Here is a 23996-nt window from a genome sequence, read left to right as displayed (position 1 = left end):
GCGCTTTCCCGCCGGGCCCGGGGCTTCTTCCGGCCGCCCGCCCTAGCCTGCTAGCGGAGCGTTAGCTACCACGCTATTGGCTGGCTCCGCATCACGTGACCAGAGGCACAGCTCCCTTCCTCCGCCCCGCCTCCTCCTCCTCCCCGCGGGGAGCGGCGCGTGCGCGGCGGGGGCGGGAAGGCGGGGGGGGTGAGGGGTCATGGCGGCGAGGCGGCGGGCGGGGGCGCGCGCGGCGTGAGGTGAGGGGTCACGGGGGCGGGGCGGCGGCGGCAGCGGCGGGCGGACGGACGGAGGCCCATGTGGAGCGGGCGCGGGAGCAGGAGGCTGAGCCGCCCGCGCTGCCCGGGCCGAGGAGGGGGAGGCCGGAGCCGCACCGCCGGGCCCTTCACGCAGCCAGCGCGGACGCCGGTACCGGCTGGGCCGCGGCCGCACCATGAAGGGGTGAGTGCGGGCCCGGCGCGTCCCGCGGGGCTCGGCGCGGCCAGGCCGTGACAGGGCGGGCTGGGCCCGCCTGGGCCGTGCCGCTGGCGCGCCGCCGGGCGGCGCGGGGAGTCGGGCGGGGTGGCGCGGCCCGGGCGCGGCGGGGCCGAGCGCGGGCGGGGGGCCGAGCGGTGCCGCTGCCACCCCTGGCAGCCGCCGTCGCCTCAGGGCTGGGGGGGGGGGGGGGGTCGGTACGTTTCTCCCGCCCTCTGCGAGCGGGGCCGCACTCTGTGCCGCGGCGGGCCGGTGCCGGGGGGGAGCCCGCGGCGGGGAGCGGAGCTGACGGCGCCCCCGCTGCTCGGCGGTACTGAGCTCCCTGCGGGACCCCCCGGGCCCGGTGCTCGCTGTGAACCGGTTCCGCGGCGGGAGCGGCGGCACAGCCCGTGCTCAGCCCCGCGCTGCCCAGCCGGTGGCCTGCGGCTGGCGGCATCAGCCGTCTCGGAAGGAGGGGAGAGGGCGGGCGGCTGGCCGGCCGCGGGCAGGGAGCGCCGCTGGGGCTGTGCGGGGAGGCTGCCAGGCTCCGAGGAGCGGGTTTGCGGCGCTATTGTTCGTAGCATCCTCTCAGCACTTCTGCTGGCTGGTCTCGCAGCGCTGATTGGCGTGGATGGGTGAGAACGGACTCTGTTCTGTGTCTTGATTTCTGGAGCGCTGCGTTGGGCCTGGCTTCGCTTCTCGGTGGCGCTTGAAAACCTTCAGATTTCACATGGGACTGGCTGAAACGCTGGGTTTCCTGCTCGGCGGAGGCGGCGAGGTGCAGTGCTTGAACAGGAGGCTGGAGGCCTTTAGAGTCACAGCCCTGCTCTGGCATCAGATGACCTGCCTGACCTTGCACGGGTCACTTTGGGACAGGTTTTTCAATGTTGGTTAAATCACCTAATGTTTATTAATTTCAGCGTCACCTGTGCTCCACAAAACCTGATCCTTCTGCTCCATGCCTCAGTTTCTTCATAGGCACAAAGGAAGCTTTCCATAGCTGTTTCTCAAAGGAGTATTAAACCAGTCCTCTTGAAACTGGTGTTATGCAATGCTGGATATTATTATTCCAGTTTGGCAGCTTAAGGCAGGGTGAATGGAAGCTGAAGCACTTAAGCTTTTACTAAGAAATGGTAAGGGGTTTAGCCTGTTAGCAACTGGGGTGAGGTCACACAAGACTGCTTAGTAACAGACGTAGCTGTTTCTTACAGCGTGTAAGCAGCTTCACATTGTGAGGGGCTGGCAGTTATCTGTAGAATGATGTTCAGTGATGATTGCAAATAAAGTGACTCCTAGCTGACATTAAATAGGTGTGCTTAGGATATCGGGCAATCCTTTATTCATCTGCACCACCCTACATGAAACAGGGCGGGCTGACTCTTAGTCACCTTATAATGAGGATGACAGAGTTTGGGAAAAAAGAACAGTACTGATGGGCCGAGATGAAGTGGCAGTTGACATGATTTTTTTTTCAGCAGCACTCCTGGCAAAACTAGGTTTGCTTTTATCCTCCATTGACCGTTCCACTGTTTTCTACAGCTTAGCCCCACTTTGGCTGACATCAGTCTTGAGTTGAGGCACAGAGTTACTGGGGCCTGGCTGCATGAGGTGGAAAGCAGCCCAGGCACATCAGGCCGAACCTGCAGAGGTCTACTGGCAGGTTGCAGTCAGAGCTGTCTGCCATGCTGCGATGCTCCCCAAGAGGCTGAGCCCTGGCTTTGCTTGTGCTGCTCAGGAGTTCTCACTTCAGAGAATGTTTTACTTTTTGTAAACTTAAAAAAAAAAAAAAAAAAGCTGTGGAGGGAAAAACCCACGTACCCCTCTTCTGCTTCCTTGTTTTCTAAATCAAGTGTTTGAGCACTAAACTTGATTCCTGTTGCTTTCCTTTTACTTCCAGGCAGCTTTATCGCTGATTTGACTTAAGAACTGATCCCTTTGAGTTCTGTACTTGCATATTTCTGCTTTTCTGGTACATCTTCATCTCTTTGAAGAACAGCATATTCCTGTCTTGTCAAAACACTGTCAGCACCATGTGGCACGTTCTTGTGCAGAACAAAATCTTATTGAATCCAGGTGTTCCCCAAAAATTCAGATTGAGGCAAATAGGCTGATAGAACTCAAACTGAAAAATAACCTGGTTTAAATACAATGACAGAATCAAAAGTCTAGACAAAGATTTCAGAAGGAATATATGAAATTACATCAGGTACTTTGCAACAAAACCAAATTATTTGTCAAGCTATGAAGATCAGAGGAGATCCCTAAAAAACAAGACTGTCAGAAGATGGATCCAAAATTAGCTCTAATGCATCAGCTCCCAGCATACAGAAACTAATGTGGTGTTTGAAGGGATCTCAGTATTGATTCAGTATTGAATCCAAAATTATGGATCAGTTCTTTTGAACAAACTGACTCAGAGTACTTTTTCTGGGAGTGTATGCGTTGCATAGTAACCCCCACCACAAAGTGCAGAGATAATTTTGGGAGTACCAAGACCCATAACATCATCTGTAATTATGAACAGTCTACTTAGGCAGAGAAAGAATTAAAGAAGAAACTAGCAAGTTCACTGACATTCTGCAATTTCAGATCTAAAAGAGATTGTGTAGTCAATGTGTGTTGCTTGCAGCCCTCTTTCTTAGGTCTCTGAGTTCAAAATAGCACAGAGCAGTGTGTTAATAATGCATAGGGGGTTGTAGTGTCTCTGTCATCAGGGTGTTTGAAATTAGCTTGACTTCTTTTATAGAGGACCTTTGGTTTCAGAGATAGCAAAAGGTTATTTTTTCCCCTTCCTTTCTCAGCTGCTTAAAATTTTGAGGGTTTTCTCATCAAATAAGAGTTAAATGCCAGCTTTTGAACTGGTAATTGCTGTTAGCTCCTACGTGCTTTTATATACTTGGCTTTATGTTCATGCTATGCTCATCTTCTGAATGATTTTAATAGTTTAGATACTTGTTATTTTTGCTTTTTTTTTTCTTAAATGTAAGTTTAAAGACTGAGGTGATTCACTGTTCTGTTAGTGAAATTCATGATTCTCTAGAGATTAATTTCTTTTTTTCATTTATTGTATTCTGAAATGTTGTTACTGTTAGTTCTGGAATTTGAAAATCTATTTTAGAACTGGGTTTGCATGAGGCAGAATACCAGTGGGAGGAACTCGGGTTCTACTGTCTGTAGTAATTTGCCTGGTTTTGTAGAGCAGACGTAAATAATACTCCCTGAACTTTACTACTTTCACAGTGTTGATTCACTTGCTGCTCAGTGTTTTTGTATTTTCATTACAGTTGTAATGCTGCTGGGGTTAAGGAAAGAAAGCCGGAAACCTTGCATTGATTCTTGAGCGTTGCTGGTCGCTGTCTGTGGCCTTTTGATGCCTTACAGTAAGGGTGCTTTTCTGACCTGTTTCAGTCCAGATGAAGCCTGTGAGAATGAAGTCATCCAGCCTTTCCCTGCTGCCCTTAACTAAAAACCACATGGCACAAGAGGTGTAATGCAGGACCTGCATGCTTCGTCACATGCTCGTGCCTGCTATGTGACCAGGAGTGTCAGATATGTAGAGCACGTGTCATATATAGAGCGTATAGTGCGCTTTACAAGCAGGGCCCAGTGCCTGTGATCCCATGCATGTGTGTTATTTTGTCACATTGACCAAACCCCTTTCCAGTTTTGATGGGGAACACCTGTGGGATTGTCATGTGGCAGTACGTGTTGAGCCACATGATGAAAAACTGATTGAAACGGGGAGCAGTGTGCCATGCATTATACCACTGTCTTAGAAAGTAACGTGCATTATGTTTGTGTAAGAAACTTCTAGAAGACTGCCTCTAAACTTTTATGCATTTGCAGTAAAGTTTTATACTTTGTAGTTTCTGAGGGTCCTGACTTGCTGCAGAAGAGCCCTTGAGACTAGCTGCTGCACAACAGGTAGCAGCTGCTGTGGAGAACTTCATAACCCAGAGGCTTTGCAGGCTAGTGCTGTTCTAGCTGCCTTTGCAGAGGAGCCATCACAGCTGGGGAGTACTGAGCACAACAGAAAAATAACAATAGAGTTCTTGAAACACTACAGTGAGTCATTATGGGTAAGCTCTGATATCTCTGTTTTGCCCAGTTTCATTAAGTAAACCCTGCAAGGTCCTGAAGCTGTGTGTGTTTCTCACGAGGACAGGGAGGTGTTTTTTTCTGTCCTCTTCTGAGTTGGTATTACAGTGTTCATGCAGAACTATTGAGTTGTTGCCTTTTGCAAGGCAAAGTGCTAAGCTTAACATACGTAGGAGGAATTTCCAAGTTTATGAAAAAAAACTGCTGAATTGTCATATGCACTGGAGGCAGAACAAAAAAGGCAATTGAGCTTGAAAATCACTATTTGGTTTTAGGATTTTTCTCAACCTAAAAATGTCAAAGCGAGAGCTATACTTTCTGCATTTGATTTCATAGATGGTAAATTTAGACCATGCTTACAAACGGCTTAATATCTGCTAAATTAATTTATAAAAACTTAGGGAAGTTTATTATAGTTATTCAACCTGATTTATAACTCTTACCACTTTAATTCCATAACCAGATTAAGACATTCCACGAAGTAGGAAGGACTGGAAGGATAGGAAGGTAGCGTAGGGATTCTAGCTGTTTTATTGAAGCACTTTAGAACTGAACCTTAGCTTTTGAGTTGTGTTTGACCATTCAGTTTTTCTTACATGTATATGTAGCTTCTTAGTATATGAATTGGTTTGCTAAGTTGAGACATTTCTTATGTAAAAAATGTAGTATATTTAGTTAATCACCAAATGCCACAGTCTCTGCTGCCATCTCCTGAGGACAAGAGAAATTATGCATCCTCCTTTGCCACATTAAATCTCTTCTAAAATGGGGAATAATGGGTGATGGTTGAGCCAGAAAAATTCTTTTATCCGAGTGGAAATGATTCAGAACTTGAAGAGCCTGCCCATTTGGCAAGCATTAGAAAGAAGTGTTCAGACCAATAATGTGAGAAAGCACTGGATATTTTTACCCAGAGGAAGAGGAGGAAAGGACAAGAGGAGACTTATCCTTATATTTTTTGAGGAATTGATAAGAGAGAAGTACCCCTTTGCATTGCTTCTGCTCTAAGTGAGGCAGGCAATGTCAGGCTTACTTTCTGCTTCCTGCGGAAAGAGGGGAGGGCAAGGAGTGACCTGTGTGGGGGTTTAGGAGCAGCAGAAGTTTGTCAAGAGGGAAACTTGAGGTGGGGAAGCAGGGGAGAAGAGAGAAGCAGCCTATGCACAGAAGAATTGCTGGTTGTTCGGAGACTCTTGGACTTGAAGACCTGAGAGCAGAGAAGCACAGCACTGAAATGGGGTAACTGTGTATTTGTGTCAAAGCATACTGAATTAATTCATTATGGGAAGGAAATGAAATGAGGCTTTATAGAAAATAGAGCTAAAACAATGTCCACCACGCTGTCACTAGGTGACTAAGATATTTGAATTTTTCTGGGGGCAGAGTGATTTTATTTTTTTTTTAATGGATTGAAAATACCATGCTGCATGGTAAGATCCTGATGCATGAAGTGCTTCCTGAGCTCACTTGCCCTTTCTCCTCCCTCTCCCCATTTTTTTTCCAGGTTCCATGTGACTTTTGGCCCTTAGCAGACTAGAATCTCAATTCCCATTTCTGTCATCTAGTTATCTTCTCTTGGGAGCATGGGGTGAGACCCAGGGCAGCGGTTGAAGGCTTGTGGAAGTTTTCTCCACATGGCACTTGGAATTTCTTGTCCGTAAAGATCACAAATCAGGTTGAAAATTGCAGTTAAAGGAGACTTGGTTTTAGCCCTTTAGCACAAATTTTCATTTGAGAATGATTCATTCTTATTGAAAATTGGGAAGGGTGGGGCAGGGGGGAATACAGCTTTTTGTGCTTGTTAAGTTAGCTGCTTGCTGTGGTTGTTGCCTTAGAAGTATTTGAAGGTAGGCACATAAAACTGGTAGCATGTTCTGTTAATTTTTCAGAGTATGTTATTTATATAATGCATGATTCGAACACCTCAAAAAACCACCTGCCCTGGGACTGAAATCCAAAGTATAGGCAGGAGACCCATAATGGCCTGCCATTTTTTTTTTGACTAATCTAATGGATACAGGCATTTGTAAAGAAAGGTGTTTCAGTGACCTATAGAAATAGTTTGCATGAAGCAGAGGAATGCCTTTCTCCTGATACGTCAATTCTATAGTTTGTTACCTAATATAAGTGCAAGAAGCGCCCTTGAGCTATATAAACTTATGTAAATAAGGCACTTTGTGAACCCAGCATCATTTCTATTTTGAATTTGAAGGTAAGCCTCTGTTCTTACCTGAGGATCATCAGGTACTTCATGAATACTAATCGGCGAAGGTTCGTGATCTCCTAGGAGGCAAGTAAGGGTTATAGTTGTTATATTTGGGGAAACTGAGGGTATGGAAAGGGGCAGTAATTTATATGATGTCTCAGGGTATTGGTAATAGAGACACAAAACTAATTTTGAGCTAAGTTGTTTCAAACTAGTGAAGTACTGCTTTGCAATCATGGTTCAAATTCTGAATGTTCTTGTGAGCTTACTTGACTAATAAGGAAAAGTGGTTAGACTAGCAATGGAGAGTTAGGATTTCTGGCAGCTCTTTATCTGCTGTATGATCGCAGGCAAGTTGTTTCCTCTTTCACCTGACGTTGATCCAGCTGGGATAGGCAGATATAATATTTAAGCCTTTACCTCTTGAGGTGCAAAGCGTTATGGTCTACTAAGTGATGTTATGTATGGCTGCTTTTCTGTTCTAGACCAGCTACCTTTATTTCTGATATTTTAGAGTTTGAAAACTCTGTTAGCTGGGCATGATGATTCCTGCTTTTCATATCCAGCTGCAGAATGAGATAGCTTTTCATTTTCTTGGGAAGGTTTATTTTTATTTGACACTTGTTGAAATGACCTCTCTGCTTCCCCCTTGTGCTTGCATAGTCAGCTGAGATGCTTCGTGATTTACTGCTACTTTAGGTTTAGGGTTGTCATCTTTTTTTTTTTTTTTTTCTTTCTTTCTTTTAGATCAGAGCTGAGCCTGAATTTGAGGTCTAATACAACTCTCAAAGAACAAGTTTGAGCTGGGAAAACTGTGAGGCTATTGTAACATAACTTTGCTTCTTGCATGTGAAGATCGGCCAGTCTTCGGTACAGTGGTCAGGTTTTCTAGGTTGAAGGAGAGTGAATTACCAGAATATAATAAAGAAACCTTGGCTGTAACATGCTGTATATTTTTTTTTATAAAGGAGAGAGGCAAGGTGAGTCTGAAGTATGTCTTGGGGAATTATGACACATGTCAATGTAACCTGTTCATACTGAGATCCATTTGAGTTGCAAGTCTTGAGTGAAGTCTTCTGTTAATTCTGATTCTAAAATTGCTTAGCTTTCTCCTCTACATCATTGTGCTCTTGTACACTCCAGCACACAGCTGGGGGTAACTTCCAGCAGGGTAGCAGGTGTCATGCAAATACACATTTTCAGTAGTAAGTGGGGCTAAAGAAGATCAGGGAGGCTGAGAAGCAAATTGGTAAGACCTTTTGCATGCTAGGATTGTAGTTATCTTTCTGGTTTTCTGACAAGTGAAGTAGAGTAGATTTACAGCCCACAGATCTTATAGATAATTGAAAACATACCGGTCTGCCCACAAGAACTAGACTAACTTGTGCGCCCAGCAAGACAGCTCATCTGTTTTAAAAAAACCAAAACAACAAACTAGCAAAAAAACCCCAAACAAACAAACAAAAAAATAAAGCCCAAACACTAAAGAGGCTGTTTTGGCTTTGGAGGTGAATCTAAGCAAAGCCACACCCCTCAGGTCTATAGCTTTCATAGCTCTGGTTTGGCTTTATTTTATGAGTGGATTATCCTGTCTAGACTCCTGCTTTGAGTTGGAAGCCAAAATAGAAGCAATAAAGGTAGTTGGCTGCTTAGTGGGTGACAGACCTTCTCTGAAGTCCTATAATTTGTTAGGGCCCTTCTCTCCTCTGTGCTCCCTCTCCTGACTGATGATAACTCCGTAAGTTTTGTGAGTTGCAGATACAGCTCTGCTAAATTTAGCATGCCAGATGCCTTCAATAAGCCTGAGCCCTGCTATCAGTTACACAGAGATCTGTTTCAGTCAGGCACATCCCTCTGGGGAGAGACTTGCACTATTTAAAGTTGAATGAGACTGAGATTCTTACAGCATTAAGAAACTCGAAATTCCCTTTTTTCTCCCTGCTGTTGGTTCTAAACTAGTGTTCAACGCTTGCTGTTCCCTGGGACTGAATTTGTGTTTCCTCTTGAACTGTAACTCTGGAAATGGGCTTCATCTTGAGTTATCATTCTGTATAGCAGTTCTCCTTCGATATACATGGAGAGGCAAAAGGCAACCTTCACATAAGCAAACACTAATGTCTCATTTAGCCTATGTTACTTCCACCAGTATACATTTTAAAGACACTGTAGGAAAAATAGACAGTATTCAAATTGCAGTAGTAGGCTGCAGATAGAGGAATGCAGCTGCAATAGGACTAACTGGATTGCATGTGGTCCTACCAAAAGCGTGAGGTTTTCTTTCTAGCAAGTGCCTGAAGGGTCTTAAGACACTGGCATGTGAGAGCAGGAGGGCTAATGCTGATGTTCTGGGCGTGCATCCAGCTTCAGTAACTGCTGCATGTCACCTCACAAAGTCCCACTTCCATTCAGATTTTGTGGATCGCTTTTCACTTCCGCTCTTATGTCGCTGGGCAGTGTCACTGTGGGCTTTTAACGAACAGCAACCCACACCAGAAACTGGTGACCTTTCCTAGTGAAGTCTCAGTGTGTTTTTTGCCCAGTAACTGAGTCACAGTACATTGCAGTTGTGAGAAATTCGAGTGTGGTCCTAGGATATGTCAAGGAAAATGCTTCCAGTGGAGATGGGAAAAACTTACTGCTGTTGTACAAAGCAATAGTAAGTGTTCGGGGTGTTGTAAGCAGTTTGGGTTAGCTGTGTTTAAGGGAAATTAATCTGCAGGAATGGAAAGTAGAGCTGGTATGATGACAGTAGGAATTAGGCAGTCTTAAAGGAGGCCAGGATCTTGGCTTTAGTTAGAAGATGGAAAGTATAAAGAGGTCATGGTAGCACTCTCTGAAAAGGCATGTGGGATAGGCTCCATCCGTCAACTCCTGAAGCTAATGGTCAACAGGAGACAGTATATGGATAGATTTGAGTACATTTAGGTTGGAAATTAGAAGAAAGCCTAACTATGAGAATAATGATAGCTTGGAAACAGCCTTGCAATGGAAGATGTTTAAGTGGCTTCAGAGGGCTGTTATTCCATCTAGGAAAGGCTATGGATTTGTAGAGCACTGTTGTAATAAGAGGCCTGACATGATCATAGAATCATTTAGGTTGGAAAAGACCTTTAAGATCGAGTCCAATCACTAACCCAGGACTGCCAAGTCCACCTCTATACCATGTCCCTAAGCAGGACATCTACATGTTTTTAAACACTTCCAGGCTGGTGATTCCACCGCATCCCTGGGCAGCCCGTTCCAATGCATGACTACCCTTTCAGTGAGGAATTTTTTCCTGATAACCAGTCTAAACCTCCCCTGGCACAACCTGAGGCCATTTCCTCTTGTCTTACCACTTGTTATCTGGGAATCGACACCTACCCCAACCTGTCCATGACCTTTCTGGTAGTTGTAGAGAGCAGTAAGGTCCCTCCCTGAACTTCTTTTCTCCAGACTAAAAAACCCCGGTTCCCTCAGCCACTCCTCACCAATGTGATGCCCATCTACAAGAAGGGCAGAAAGGAGGATCTGGGAAACTACCGGCCTGTCAGATTGACCTCGGTGCTGGGGAAGGTTATGGAGCAGATCATCCTGAGTGCCATCACGTGGCACATGCAGGACAACCGGGGGATCAGGCCCAGCCAGCATGGGTTTAGGAAAGGCAGGTCCTGCTTGACAAACCTGATCTCCTATGACAAGATGACCCACGTAGTGGATGAGGGAAAGGCTGTGGATGTTGCTTACCTGGACCTTAGTCAAGCTTCTTGACACTGTCTTCCACAGCGTTCTCCTGGAGAAACCGGCTGCTCGTGGCTTGGATGGGTATATGTTTTCCTGGGTGAAAAGCTGACTGGATGGCTGAGCCCAGAGTGGTAGGGACTGGAGTTACATCCAGCTGGCTGCTGGTCACACACGGTGCTCCCCAGGGCTCCGTACTGGGGCCAGTCCTTTTTAATGGCTTTAGCAATGGTCTGGATGAGGGGATTGAGTGCACCTCAGTTAAGCTTGCAGACAGCAACAAGAGGAGGCAAGAGTCCCTCATTCCTCCATATTGAAAATAGTTGCTTGGGATGGGGTGGCTGACTTGGTCCAGAGGCTTTGACACCTGAGATAAGTACAGTTGACTGCGTGCTCCATGGAGTGCTATTTTGAGAGGTATGGTGACAGTACTAAGTGCGTATCTTTTTAGGAATATTGTTGGAATAATAGAATAAAATAATCTGTTAAGGAAGGGCACATCCCTTCTGGCCATTCTTTATATATATATATATATATGTTTTCTCATATGATGATTTGAACTCATGATTTATTTTTTTTTTTTTTTGCAACAGCAGAGGATATTTATCTCTGGTACAGCCTGTACTGAACTGGAATGCACAGGACTGGCCTATTCAGACCTTCCTTAGCTGATACAGTAAACTTAGGAAACAGTAAACTGATTTGGCTGAGAGGTAACTTGAAGAAGCGGGTCTACCTGTAAATAGCTATTGAAAAACAAACAAATCAAAAATTTCCATTACTCCAGTGAATAGTAAGGAGTGACCATTTTGTGTCCTTTGTCTTGGATCTTTTGAGGCTGTGGTAGTTTTTCTAAGTCCTTAGGTTCAAAGTGTATGTGGTTCTGTAAATTATAAGGTGTAGCACAAAATCATGTAGATGCTGAATGATCCCTGTGCTCCTCTTGCACGGTACTTCCAGTCTAAAGTGGGGTAGGCTGGCACTTCTGCTCAAGACCCGACCGGCTCTGCCTCTGGCAATTTTTTTCTCTTTATTGCTAGCAGGAGACTTCTGTGGTGAACCCAATCAGGGGACTGATGTGGGTTAAAACTAAACTTTTCTTTTTTTGGCTAGGTTAGTTTAAATTGGGGTTGGTTCACCACATCATTGCACAAATGTTTGTGCCAGCAAGAGGGTGGAAATGAGTGGCCTGGGGACAGCGAGACTGCTGCTTTCGGCAGCATCGCCAGCTTTCCCATGCTTTTACTCAAGGCCCTGGTGGCACTTCTGCTGCACTGTCCTCGGGCAAAGTGAACTCTCATGATGTGGGTCTTCCTGTCCATGTCTTCATTTAGTTTACTGATTAAATGTTTTGTGTGTAATAGGTGTGGTGCTGATTTAATCAGTTAGTGCTATGCATTAAAGTAATTTATTGCTTGAGTACATACTATTTAGACAGACATATTCAGCGTATTGATTTATGCTTCCTGCAGTGGTACTCAAAACTTTTTTTCGTATTATCCTCCAGGATAAATTACTGGGCCTGATGCAACTCTCAAGCAACAAGGAAACAGCTAGTGACAGAGCACAGGAGGCAGGGAGCAGGACATGGCAGGAGGCAGCAATGGATGTGGCAAGTGGTGAGAGAGTCGGGGAGTCCGAGGGCTTGAGGAAAACTGTCAGCAGCACCTTTTAGCCCTACTGCTGGAACTTGTTTCTCTGACCTGATGCCAGCCTCAGAAGTGATGTCGTGGCTCTGCAGCGATGAACAGCCTTAGACTCTGCTTCTGCACTTACTTATTCCCTGTCTGAAACCCTCCTGGTGAAGGTCCATCTTCTGGCCATCTTGCCCTGGCTGCCCCTGACAATTTGTCTTTATCCTGTTGCACTGTCATCATAAATACTCCATAGTGACTGTCTTCTAATGCCTGATTTCTTGCTTCATTAGGAAGTAATTAATTTTAGAATTTAGAATAATACTAGAATACTAGAAAACACACTACCTGATGATATTCTATGTCAGAGATTTTTGCTCAAGTAGTATAAAAAGGGACTTGCTCTTTAACAACTTTGCTATGAGTTCATAAGAGTTCATGCTAGCGTTACTGATCTGCTGAAGCTTGGATCTACTGATACAAAAAAAGTTATCACGAAGGTTAATATACTATTAAGTCTTTTGGACAGAAGATCTAGGCTTTCAAGGGACTGACTGTGAGTGTGAGGTTTTTCTTTTCCTTTACTGACCTCCTACTCTGCAGCTCATCTGATCTAATTGAGCAGTTGAGAACTGCTCCCTTTGGTTTCCACTCTGATGCAGACTGCAGCAGAAGAGGCTGCTGGGTCTTCTCTTTGCTCCTAGTATGAGATTCCTGAGGTACTCTACTCCAGGAAAGCTCTCTCCCAGGCACAAATACACCCAGGAACCCACATGCCATGGTTTTATTTCCTACCCTTTGTGAGGAAAAGGTAGCACTGCTGGCTGGGATTAGAAAAGGGCACAACTTGTCTTCTGTGTGCTTGACAAAGCCCTGCCATGCTAGGCTTAACAGCTGTGCTAAGCTGGGCACAAAAAAAATGTGTTACCCCACTGCCTAGTAACTTTGATATCATGCTTGTTTATAATGGGAGTATGTCTGTGGTGTAAGAAGATCATCCTTGCAAGCTCCATATGTACTTCATGTTGGAATATAATTGTCAAAGGGGCTTGTGCAAGCAGCAATACATGAAGAAAGGAATCTTGAGAGCAAAAATAATCTAGAAGATAGGAAGGGCTGTGAAATGGGGCTGGTGGCAGTAAGAGTCACAGAAAAGAGGTACTGTGGACTATTTCTGCACAGTGTAGTGGTTTTCTAGCTAGAAACTTTAGAAGATATCCCATTGCTGTTGCTTGTAAGTGTGCCTGGGTATCTTGACATGGATGAGACACAAGAATACGGAGACTGTTGCTGCTTCTTTTGTTCTTGAGATCACTGTTGGAGAACACACTGTCCAGTTCTAGTGAGATGTCTCTTGAGGTCGCTGTATAACTCGGCAGAGCTTAGGAGCAACCTACAAGGATTCATTGCTTGCAATGAAGGAGGAAAAAGATTGACATGTTCAGTGTGGTAGGGGGCAGATAGATGAGGAGCTGCCTGGAACAATTTGCAAGCACTCATACTGGCATGAGATGCTTAACAGCAGGGGGCTTTTTAATGTCTTTGGCAAATGTGTGACAAAAGGTTAGAGTTTGGAGTCAGCAAAGTTCAATATGTAAATGCCATCCATTAATTCTAACTAGTAACTGGAACATATTAATCTGATGGAGAATTACAAAATCATCAGTAGTCTATTAGTTAATGCTAGATGTTTTTTAAAAGGTAGGCCCCTTCTTAAAACTGTTTAGCTTCTATAGGGCTCACTAGGGAGATTCTTATCTGTGTCATACCAGAGAGTGGGCGATGGTGATCCTTGGTATTGTTGCAGAACTTAAGACTGTATTCTTTGCTGTGAAAGAAGGAAGTGGGTGTGAGGGGAAGTAACGATTCTTGAAGTAGCTGTAAAAGGCTCCAGTCCTATAGCTTTTTCTGATAGTTTTGCAGGCTGCAGTACGATGCCTAGAAAGCATTGTATATTTATCACCCGTCATTGGTAGTGACAACTAAAATGCATATGATGTCTGGAGGTTTTGATCGTTTAAGGGGTTTTGATGTATAACCAAGGTCAGTTCATAAAGCAGAGGCAGATTATACAAGCATTGCTTGGTACAGTTCTTGTTGGTTATCACATTTTCACTCTGTTGTATAAGTTAATCTGTGCTTCTGTGTCCTAGGCATCAACCTGTCTGAAAAAACAAGCTGCCTAGGCACAAGAGGCACTGGAGATGGAAAGCAGCTACTGCCCATCACTAGAATGAACTTTGAAGCCTAGTGTGCAAGGATCTTAGAAAGCTGCCTTTTTGGAAACAGGATTTCACTTCATAAAAAAAGACAAACTGTCTTTACCAATGTTTTGGCAGAAAACAATCTGGTTGCCTGTATGTATTCAGTAAAACTAAGCTGAGATGAACCCAGAATCGTGTGCATTTCTAATTCTACATGCATTGGCTTTGTACCTTCCTATGTATTCTGGTGACCATTTGGGAGAAGATTTTTATTATCTTGGGGGTTTATTTTTCATTCTTGTAATCCTTGTTAAAACTGTCTACCTGGACCCAAGAAATTGGCTTGGGGAATACTAACAACTAAATCTTTTTTTTTTTTTTTTTTTTTTCCTGTGTATGTAATGTTCCTGTCAGGAATTTAGCATCAGAAAAGGGAGGAGCTTGATCTGTTTCTTCTCAGTATAATTCAGTGCAACATTGGTATTTTACAGTCATGGTTCTGCTCTCAATCAGCAGGAGGAATGACTTCAGTGATGATCATAACAGATGCGGATATCACCTTGAGAGTGGCACATTTGCATGTTAACAGGCTTAATATGAGCTTGCTGCACACAGTATTGTTGCTTTTTAGAGACAGATGTCTGGTAATGCTTTTGTCTTTGTCTAAACATAAGCTTTATATTGACAGGTGGTAAAATTAAGGCTGTCTTTGAAGCATGGATAAGGACTTCATTTTCTTGGTCTCTGTTCTAGCCTCCTGTCCCTACTATCTTTTCTTTGTCGTTTTTTGGTTTGGTGTCTGCCCCCCTGCCATGACTTGGATGATCAGTGAGGATATTAATGGGATAAAGTTAAATACTCCTGCAGAGATGTGTGTTCCCCTGTATGCCACCAAATAAAACCACACATATACTATGGAACATCAGTGTTAAGTGTGGCCTCAGAAACTTCTGACTGTGTAGTACTGACTGAAATTGGCTTTGGGAGTTAAATTGACCACCAACAGAAGACTTAATTGTATGGGCTGAATGTTGTAGTTCAAATATGTATTGAACTGATTATTAGGTGGGACGTCTAAGCATAAATGTAATAATTAATTTTTGGTGTCCTTAGAAATCTTGCAGTGTGTCAGATGTTAAGCATGTTTTGATTTGTTCCAGTAGCCGGATCGAGCTGGGAGATGTGACGCCACACAACATTAAGCAGCTGAAGAGGCTAAACCAGGTCATTTTTCCTGTCAGCTACAATGACAAGTTCTACAAGGATGTACTGGAGGTTGGCGAACTAGCCAAATTAGGTACAAATGTTCTTGCCAGTAATCGTGGGCTGTGGTGGCAGAAGTGCTCATCGTTGCTATCTATAATGGTTTTGAATAGCAGATCCTTCTATTTTCTTGGTTTACATGATGAAAAATAACTGTTTGGGAACTTCAAAAAAGCCACAGTCCCAACCTCAGAGGCTTTGTGTTCTAAATAGATTCCCTTTTACTGGGAATAGGCATGTTTTCTGATCCAGCAGAAACGCCAGCTTACCTCCTGATGCCATTGCTAGGTGGTTGAACTGTAATAAACCAACTGTTGTGTCAGAGCACCATTGGTAACTTCACTCCAAGTGTTAAGCACAATGTATGATATTTTATCTGGATGGGAGAATTAGCAAGAAGGAAGGAAGGAAAATACAGAGTGTAAATGAAGAAGCTGTATGTATAGGTTGAGGCTTGTGACTGATCACACTTGTTTCCCTCCCTGGCAGCCTATTTCAATGATATTGCAGTGGGAGCAGTGTGCTGTAGGGTGGATCACTCCCAGAACCAGAAGAGACTGTACATCATGACGCTCGGATGCCTGGCACCCTACCGAAGGCTAGGAATAGGTAAGGAGGATCTTCTTTTGTATCTGAGTCATCAAAGAAACCAGATTGTTGTGCAGATTTCTGAATGTTCTTTCCGATTTTTAACCAAGATAGTGCATTTCTAGACCACTGATTTCTTTGGAAGGGACTTTGAGGAAAGAGTATGTTTTATGATGTGCTTTTTTTCCCTGCCTTTCAGAAATGGACTTCTGGTAGAACTTTCTAATTTGGGATTTCAGATTATTTTAATCTTAAATCACATTATACCATAATGTAAATACTGTGCTTCTATAGGTAAGGAAATTGACGCACGGACATAGGAAATAACTTTGTTAGAGGTGTGCAACCAGTATGCAAGTCACATCTAAGTAGAACACAATACTCCTTCATTGGGTTATCTCTTTACTCTTCTAAACATAGGGTTTTTCCTGTTTATTTTGTCTTTATCACTACTGATTATTGCTGCTCAGGGTAGTACTTGCTTTCTCTCTATATTGCATTTGGTTCTTTTCTCCATGTTTCAAATCCACAGGCCAGATTAATCAAGACCTTACAGTAACCTGTTTGCTTTGACAAACTGGAATGAAAAGATAACTTTATTTTTTAGACAAATTTGCCAGTGCTCTCAATGCTTTAGACATTGTTTTGACCATATTTTGAGGTGAGTGTGAGACCTTGAAGCTAATATTCAAATAAGCTGCTTTTTATATATGCTTCTGAGCTGCTGGATTTTTTTCTTCAAAGAAACAATGGAATCAATTTTGTGAGCAATCAGTAAGATGGTGGAATACTTACACACCATGTTTTATTTGCCTTCCCTAGTTCTCACAAGCTCTGTCATTTTAGCCTACCTACAGTTAACTTGCCTCTCTTCAAGAAAGCCCTTAGCTAAGTACAGACTGGACTGTGCACTTCTGGTTTTCTTAAGTATTTCTTTACCTTTTGGCAGGAACTAAAATGTTGAATCATGTCTTAAACATCTGTGAAAAAGATGGCACTTTTGACAACATCTATCTGTAAGTAAAAGAGTTGCACTTCTGCGGTTTTGGAGAGATGATGGAGGCATATATGGGAGCAAAGGGAGGGGAGATCCAACAGTATTTTTATTATGTATTTCAGTGGGGTCATGGAACATCTTGTAAGTACTAGCAAGAAAGCTAGGGGTTGTGTTCTGGGCTTGTTGTGTGATGCTGAGAAAACCAAAAGCTTGCTTGCGTTAAAAGGGCTTCTGCAAATTTGCTGAATTTGGAAGTGGTTTAGTTACAAAATTATATTCTATAGCATAATTACACTATGACTAAAAAAAATTGTGAAAGAATTTATTTTTTTTTACCATACAGTGTCATCCTCAGAATGGAAAATACTGCAGGTCTTGTGTGCAGTTTTGATACACTTGCTGTCTGTCTTTTACGGCAGTGCTCTGTGGGTTAGAACATCAGATCAGAGGCTTGCAAGCACTCTAGGTTCCCATTCAGTAGCAAGGTGCAACTGCTTATTCCCATTCTTGTGCTCTGCCAGGTCAGCTGTTTGTGCAGCAACACAGTAAACTAGGTCCATGCCCTGACCCAGCTGGGGAAGCTGCTTTCAGTTTTGGGTGGGGGTGGGTATTTGGGGTTTGGGGGAAGGGGAGTATTATTATTATTTGTTTGGGTTTTTTTCCAATCAACTGCATGTCTGCATAAGTACTTGGCATGATGCAGACGAGAACAAGCACTGGGGTAGAGGATAGGGCTTCATAAAAGAGCATAACCATCCTAATAGGTCCCTGTGGAAATAGAGCCTGAAATCCATAGATGCCAAAGCTTCCCTTTTGCTGCTGGCTGCACACTTCTTCCTGTGTATTGCAAAGTGAGCTGATGCAGTTTTTGGCCAGATCGCTTCTCTGAGCCAGCTTCTTCCTCATCCATTGCTGCCTGCTTATACTGGTATAAGCATGGTGTACTGGCAGGGATCGTCACACACCAGGTATGGCTTGGATGGACTTAGGCTGCCACAGAACTGTACCCTGAACTTGCCAGGACTGTTGAAGATGCTTAGCGGTGAGCGTTTCATACGCTGGTATCACTATAAATGGACTGACTTTCTTCTCGAGCTTAGCCCACCTCTACTGAGGAGGTGCAAAGTCTTCCAAGTCCTCTACTGTTGTAGCTTTGCCATCTCTGTATGAGGAACAGGTGTTTTAAAGAGGAGTCCAGGTAAAGCTGCTTTTGCTTTGTATTCCAGCTCTCCTGCCTCAGGAGAAGTAGTACTGAACTCCCTCTCAGATGGCTGCCAGTAGGCACAGGCTTTCCTTTTTGCTTTTGCACGTTACTGTGTGCACAGTGAAGGAATTATTTGCTGTTTTAATGCAAAACCCAAATAACTCGTAATCCTTCTTGAGCTTCCCAGGATAAAAGTTCTGGGGTGACAATAAATTGGCCCCTAAAGTTGGACATAAAAGTTCTTTTAGTAGCCCATTGATTTTATTACTATGTCTGTTGCTTGTGCATCTTCTATCTGAACATACTGTGGAGGTTAGCACCCAGTTTGGTATCAGTGCCTAAATTTGTCATTATTATGAAGTTCCCTTTTAGCTATTTGGTGCTTATTGGGCTTAACACTGAGATCTTTTTTGTTCTGCTGTTGCTTCCAGAGCCCTTTGGTTCTATGGTTATGCAGCATATTGTCATGATAAAGCAATTCATGAGCTTGTGCAGTGTCCACTGAATTTTGGGGGAGCTTCATGAATGCCTTTTGCCAAGTGAAACATCTTTTTCTTTTTTTTTTATTTCTAGAACTTGTGCAAATAAATGTTTTGGTGACTTAGGATGAAGAACTAATGGCTGTTTTGGAGGCCTTGAAACTCTTGGAGTATGCTAGCAAGATTGATAAAGCTCTGGGGTAGATAGTTAAAAGGGGAAAGGACTTTGTAAGTCCATAGGGCTTCTTTGTGCTGCCATAGCTTTTTGTGAGTAGAGGTAGTTAGAAGTGAGCAAGGAGCTGAAATCCTATCAAACACTATTGCCAGTTTTGTGTTGCAGCATGCAGGGATCATCACTCGGACAGCTGTTTTGGTCATCTGAGAAGTGTCACTACAGGAAGTTAAAATTGGGTCTACAGTGAACCTTTGTTTATATATTTCCACAAAATATCTGTCACTTCCAGATTAAGAAAAATTGAAATTACTGAGCTAGTAATGCTTCAGAGTCTCTCTGCTATTTGTGTTCCTTAAAAGAACTTTACGGAGGGAAAACATTTGCCACTTCTCAGAATGATTGCCACAGACCGTCCAGGAGCTGTGTGTTAGCTCAGGATTGATATGGGAAGACCAAAATTTCTGGTCCTGAACTTTACACCACTGCTCCTGTCTCTGTCTAGATAGATCCTTTTCTTGTCTTGTCTTTGACCTTCTGAGTGCGGAGACAGAATACTGTACCGCAGAAAGTTCTGATACCTGTCTGTCTGTCCTCCTTTCTGTCCCAGGCATGTCCAGATCAGCAATGAGTCTGCAATTGACTTCTACAGAAAGTTTGGCTTTGAGATCATTGAGACGAAGAAAAACTACTACAAGAGGATAGAGCCCGCAGATGCTCATGTGCTGCAGAAAAACCTTAAAGCCCCTTGTCTTGGCCAGAACGCAGATGTGCAAAAGACCGACAACTGAACAAAACCCCAACGAACACTTTCTTGCACTTGCTTGTCGCCAAATAAGGAAAGAGAGGCCTCTTTGGTTTTTTTTTTAATTTTTTTTTCTCCACCCCTTCATCCTCTTAATTTTTTTTCCCCCCTTGACCTCTCTCCAACAAAACGTAATGCTTCTTCCAAGGATTGTCCAATCATGTTTGGGTTTTGGTTTGGGTTGTCTTTTTCTTTTTTTTTTTTTTTTTTTAAAGCTCTCCTTTCTGGTTTTGGGTTTTTTTGTTTTGTTTTTGGGGTTGGGTTTCATTTTTATTTGGGGGGTGGGAAAAGGTGTGCAGATCTCTTTAAGTTTGAGTTGTGGAGGGCTTGAGCAGGTTATCCTGATGACAAGTTTCCTTCAGAATTATCTCTTTCAGTAAGCAGAATGTAAATCCAGTGGGGGGAAAAAAGGAAAAGCAATATCTTGTCCTTTGACTCCTACATTATTGTTTTTTTATAACCTACAGGGTACTTTACTCCCCCCCAACCTTTGAATGTTACTTCAGTACTTCCCACTCTTCTTCTTAATTCCCCCCGCCTCAAAAAAGTATGTTTAGTTCTTCCCGGTATTTTTGAGTATAGCTTTTTCTTCCATCTTTTGCTGAGAGGGGCGGGCTACTTTACCGTACCTTTTCACTCTGCCTGGGCTGATCTTTTTGAATGCTTTTTTTAAATACTCCTCACCCAAGCTGGTGCTACACTTCTTAACTGACCGAGAGGAGGGTTTAGAGTGGTCTTTGTTTTGTCTTATTTTCATTTACCCAACTCCCAGCAGAATTCTGCCAGAGTTAAGAGCCACTTCTGGTGTTGGCAAGAGTAACCTTGTAAAAGTATGAACCCTGAGGCAAGACCCTCGCTTAGAAAAGGGGTGAAATGCAATAGGGTTCATTGAGAGTTAGTTCTGTGTTGTTGGGATGGGAAAAGTGACTGTGACCACCTTACCAGCTTTGATCGCATAACGCCAAGTGCCCATCTCCAGATAAATTTGTTACAGCTACTAAATCTGTGGTGACATGTCTTGAGATGAGGCAAGGGTTGAGGAAACCAGGCAACAAGGCTGAGAAGGCGAACATGAATCTGACCCTAATCACATAGCTTTGCAGGGGTCTTCTGGATTTGCTTGGATTTGCTGGATTGGCTTGGCTTGCTGTGTTTATGTGCTCCTTTGGGAGGAGGTGGTGAAGAACTGCACAGTTTGCTCCTTTGAAAGTTGTTTTCCCCTTTCCCTGTTCAGTGGTAATAATGCAGTTCTCCTCCGTGAGAGGGTATATTCATGGAGCACCAGAGAAAGCAGCATATATTAGAGCATTTTATGGGTCTGGAAAATAGGCTGAGTGGCTTCTTCCTAGTACTGTAACCTCAAAGCTACAGTAAACTCTACTAAGCTCTGCTTCGCATCCTTTCATGCTTTGTTTGCGTGAATATCAGTGCTCCTTTCTATGCACTGTTGCCAGCGATTTTATGTATGCCAATACAAATACCAGCTTGAGCTTGGACTCTTCTCCAAGCACCTGGGAAAGTGCACTGAGCTGAGACAACACCAACCTGCCCCATCCCCCAGGTAGATATTGAACTGCATTCCTTTCCTGTTTGTTTTTTAAAGTTTAAATATGCATCTTGACTTTATCTGCTTTGAAAGCCTCCAACCTATAGTGCGCATTGCAGCATACATCTGGTTAGTAGGTGCTGTCTGGTCGTTTGCGGGTGACTTGGGAACCAAGGATTTCAAGACGGGAGTTGTGGTGAGGCAAGGGATGGCACCCCTCATTGCACATTATGCGGTCTTTGATACCCGAGGGGTGACTATACAAGCTGCTCCAGAATTACTCCTTCTTTCCCAGAGGTGTGCATTGTTTGTTGGAGTGCATCTTGACAGACCTATGCTGGAAAACAGCTACTTCATTTGCTGGGTTTGCACTAATTGAGTCTTGGGGATGGGCAGATCACCAACAACAAAAGCCCTTCCACGTGGCCTGAGCACCTGTGTTTGCAATGCTCAGTGGCAGACTCTGGCTAGAAAGATGCAAACGGTTTCCTTGGCCAGAGGCAGCCTAGTTTAGACAAAAGCTTATTTTTAGTACTGCTAGGACCTGCTCACACTGGTTATGTTGGCAGTTCCAGCATCTTTCTAGGAGGGGATGTATTGAAGCACAATTAGTTTGTCATATGCCAACATAGTTTCCCTGGCCATCTGTTAACCAAACCAAGAGAAGTATGTGGAGGGAGAGAGATAGTATTGTATTTGAGGATGTTTGTGCAGCACAGCTGTAACTCAGACCATAGCTGCCTCTGGTGCCAAGCAAAGTGCTCTTCATTCTTCTAGAACTAAGTGGTTAAGTGTTTGGGTTGGGTAGATGGGTGTGGGGATATGAACTCTTAGGATTTGCTGTTGTTGTAGGCTTCCACAAATTGGTGTGTTTCACAGACAGTTTTCCTTCAGGTTTAAAAGTAAGAGTCTGATGTCTAAACTTGGATTAACCTTTGTTTCTGTCTCTTTTTTTGCTTTGGGCTGCCATCATTCTATGAATGTATCCCTGGAAACAATTCTTAAAGCTCCTATTCCACAGCAAACCTGCCTCATTGTAACTTCTGAATAAAACGTTTTGTAGGAGGTGGAAGAGAGAGAGTAACCACAAATCTAAGACTCCTTTTCCCAGGCTATTAATCCTGGAAAACAGTTGCTCAATCCTGAATACAAGGTTTAATCTAAATCTCTTAGAAAGCTGTGTTTGCTGTACCTGGATGAGGGTGAGTGAAAGTCAGTAGTTCTGGATGACAAACAGTTGTATTTCATTAGTACATCAGCTGTGTTGAATGTGGGAGGAGAATGCTGTATCCTAGTGCTGTTACCCAGAGACACTGAAATTGTGTGAAGTATGGGCTTACGGCAGAGAACTTCAGTTACTTTGGTTGTTGCTGCAGCAGGACCTCCTTTTAGCTTGAAAAGAATATGAACAACTAATTTTTTTGAAAGTTGGGAGTTTCAGTGGGGGGAAAAACCACCCCACCAGCACTTCCTGTTCTGGATGAAGATCTAGCAAGAAAAATGTATGCTACTAACAGCTTTAGAGTGTAAACTCTGTATATACGAGTTATTCCTGAATCTCTGCAACTGGTTTTGTCATTTATTGGTTGAAGTATGAAGATATTATCTGCAAAAAGACTCCTACTAGAGGAAACCATGGTACAGGGGAAAAGGAATCATCCAGGAGAGAGATCCCTCATTTTTGGGAGGGGGAAGAGAGAGATTAATGTTGTGTATACAGAAACTGGCTGAGTTTACATGATGCAGCTAATGGTTAGACCTGCCAACTAAATATGACATACTGTTAACAGTTGAAACAAACTTACATGATAGTTTGTTAAATCTTGATGGTGCCCTGTGTCTAGTAATAAATTGATCCCCCAAATTGTTTTATTCTCCCCCCATGTTGTAATCCAGGGTCAGCTGCTATGCACAAAGTCTGTGTTTTGTAAAGTGTTTGCTGACTTGGATGTTTCTTTCAAATCTGCAACTGCTTCCTGATTAATTTGGCTAAGACCACTGCTGGTCTCTTGAGTTAAGATTTAGTCAAAGGTATGCTGTATGCAGTTTACGGATGCATTCTCAATGTCACAAGTTAAGTTGCAGGGGGAGCAAATTCTTTACAATAAGATGGTCCATTTTTAATCTATATCATTGCCCTTGTTGTACATCAGGAGCATGTTTTTGTTTTTCTCAAACTCTTTAGAAATACCATTCAGAATAAACGTGCACTATTTGAGTTATGTCATTTATGACTTGTCACGTGCATTTTTTTTGCAGTCAGCTGTTTCTCTCTGTAATCAGATCTAGAATATTCCTCAGATGTTTCATAAACTGTGTGACGTGGAAGATTTCTAACATGAACTGTAAGTTGGGCTGCTGTGATGAATGCCACGGGTGTCTGACACCTGAGGAGAGTGGCGTCTGTTTGCCCAGAAGTGCTGAGCCTTTCCTCAGAAATCCTGTCTTGGAGGGGGAGGAGAAGAGGAGGAACTGTCCTGGAATATTTTTGCATTGACTAGTGAGCAGTCTTGAAATAAAACAGACCAGGCATCAAGAACTCTGTTTTGGGCTTTCGAAGTTAAATATTTTTAAGTATTCAAATTAATTGCTAGATATTGCAAATCTTGACAACAATCTCTGAAAAACTA

General features: G+C 43.5%; 1 protein-coding gene across 2 annotated transcripts; it reads left to right on the top strand.

Annotated features, from left to right (window-relative positions):
• Window positions 1-256: 256 nt before the first annotated feature.
• NAA50 (N-alpha-acetyltransferase 50, NatE catalytic subunit) lies at window positions 257-23593 on the top strand. Of its 2 annotated transcripts, none has more exons than XM_056340172.1 (5): window positions 257-441; window positions 15476-15609; window positions 16065-16184; window positions 17113-17179; window positions 19626-23593. In XM_056340172.1, the coding sequence occupies exons 1-5, from the start codon at window positions 434-436 to the stop codon at window positions 19804-19806; spliced, it is 510 nt and encodes a 169-aa protein (XP_056196147.1). In that variant the 5' UTR covers window positions 257-433; the 3' UTR covers window positions 19807-23593. The 2 variants fall into 2 exon arrangements, with proteins under 2 accessions (XP_056196147.1, XP_056196146.1); XM_056340171.1 differs by having other exon boundaries at window positions 15473-15609.
• The last annotated feature ends 403 nt before the right edge of the window (window positions 23594-23996 follow it).

Source organism: Falco biarmicus, chromosome 5, assembly GCF_023638135.1.
Source record: "Falco biarmicus isolate bFalBia1 chromosome 5, bFalBia1.pri, whole genome shotgun sequence".
NCBI classification, from domain to species: domain Eukaryota; kingdom Metazoa; phylum Chordata; class Aves; order Falconiformes; family Falconidae; genus Falco; species Falco biarmicus.
The sequence above is the reverse complement of the archived record's forward strand: the minus strand, read 5'-3'. Positions and strand labels throughout refer to the sequence as shown.